Here is a 1608-nt window from a genome sequence, read left to right on the forward strand (position 1 = left end):
CTTTCATCCTTTATTCGTCTCCTATGTAGAATCCACGTTGATTAAAGACACTTTTCTTTCTTTTTCTTCCAATTCAAACCATCCGTTTTTCTCTGTGTTGATGCAGTGTTGCCCTCTCACAGGTCTCGCTTCTGTGATTATCTGCAGTCAGACAGGTAATTCATGTGCATTGTCACGAATGAATAACGTGGCCTTGACATTTGTGACAATGTTTTGTTTCCGCTCACACCTACAGATTTCCGGGACTTAATGAAATGACTTGGCCCTGGCCAACCTGGCGACCGCTGCCACTACTTCATTTATATTATAATAAAATGTTATAAAAATCCAAGTTGGTGATTATTCTATATACGTGTGTAAATAAACGTTTAATGAAGCGATGGGTAAGCAGGAAGTAATTCAAACCACAACATAAATTTCATAATAAATCATGAATATCATTCCCTATTTCTGAAGAAGCTAAACTACACTGGCACCATCCCCTCTCTACTAGCATACCGCTGCTGCTTTTAAGCTTATATTTGCGAGCGTCTGACCACGTCAAGTGGCAAATAGAGATGACAGCTTGACGCATCAGCATCTAGACCTGCCAGTAGTCTGTACAGAACTCCAGGCCGCGATACACACAGCTGTCTTCTTTTGCCTTCCGTGACTGAGTTGAGAGTTTAGATAATCGGCTTCAGATTTGACTTTGTTCTAGATTTTCCTTGTGTTACAGTTTCTTTAGCTCTCCGTTGTGAGCTCTTTGTTTCATGTTCAAGGAGGAACGGTAGCCAGTTCGTATGTAACGCGGCCTACGCCTCACACCAGCAACTGTGGTGGATGTGGCACATAGAGAGTAGTTCCAAAAAAGACAAAAAGAAAAGTACTTGAGCACGCACCTTCATGTGTGAAGAAATGGTTTGAAGGTTTTTATTATAATTTACTATGATTTTTTGTATAATATTTCCTACACGATTTTGCAAACTTTGTGAGGTTTAAAGACATACTATTGTTTCGCAATTTCACACCATTCTCGGAGGTGGGAGGCAAAGGCGCTTTCGTGGCAGGTGGGAGACACTCGCTCTCACTCGGCCTCGAAGTCCTAACACAAGGCTAATGTCCCCCTCACCCTCAGCGCCAAGATCATGAAGGACGGCAGGAAGAGGCAGCTGGTCTTCAAGAGCATCCAGATGTCCAATGCTGGCTTCTACACCTGTAAGACGAACGCTGACGAGACGACGTGCGAAGTCATCGTTCAGTGTAAGTTGTAACTTTAAAGCGAATCTATGACAGAAACAAATGGGGAAAATGAGAACAGGAGAAAAGAAATACAAATCATTGTTTTCGCATCATTTCAATAAATCGTTAAAAAAAAAATGTTCACCGCACGTACGTGAGCTCGGATTCGGATAAGTAACGGCAAAGCTATTCCCTCCGACAGATGAAAACAAGTTCAAGAAGAAGCTGCAGGACGTGACCTCGTTCGAGCGCCAGCCCGCCAACTTCGAGTGCGAGCTGGTCGACCCGAACGCCCCGATCCAGTGGTTCGTGAACGGCAAGGAGGTCGAGAACTCGGATATCTTCGAAATCAAGAAGGACCGCGGAATCCACAGACTCATCATCAAG

General features: G+C 43.8%; 1 protein-coding gene across 1 annotated transcript in view; it reads left to right on the forward strand.

Annotated features, from left to right (window-relative positions):
* The window catches only part of LOC119588147 (twitchin-like), a gene marked incomplete in the record, with an annotated part of 124648 nt that overhangs the window by 64290 nt on the left and 58750 nt on the right, over nt 1-1608 (forward strand). The window contains 3 exon segments of the mRNA XM_037936853.1: nt 123-155; nt 1118-1242; nt 1424-1608. The exon segment at nt 1424-1608 is cut by the window's right edge and continues 25 nt beyond it. Of these exon segments, the coding sequence (XP_037792781.1) occupies nt 123-155; nt 1118-1242; nt 1424-1608 (343 nt within the window).

This window comes from Penaeus monodon, chromosome 23 (genome assembly GCF_015228065.2).
Source record: "Penaeus monodon isolate SGIC_2016 chromosome 23, NSTDA_Pmon_1, whole genome shotgun sequence".
NCBI classification, from domain to species: domain Eukaryota; kingdom Metazoa; phylum Arthropoda; class Malacostraca; order Decapoda; family Penaeidae; genus Penaeus; species Penaeus monodon.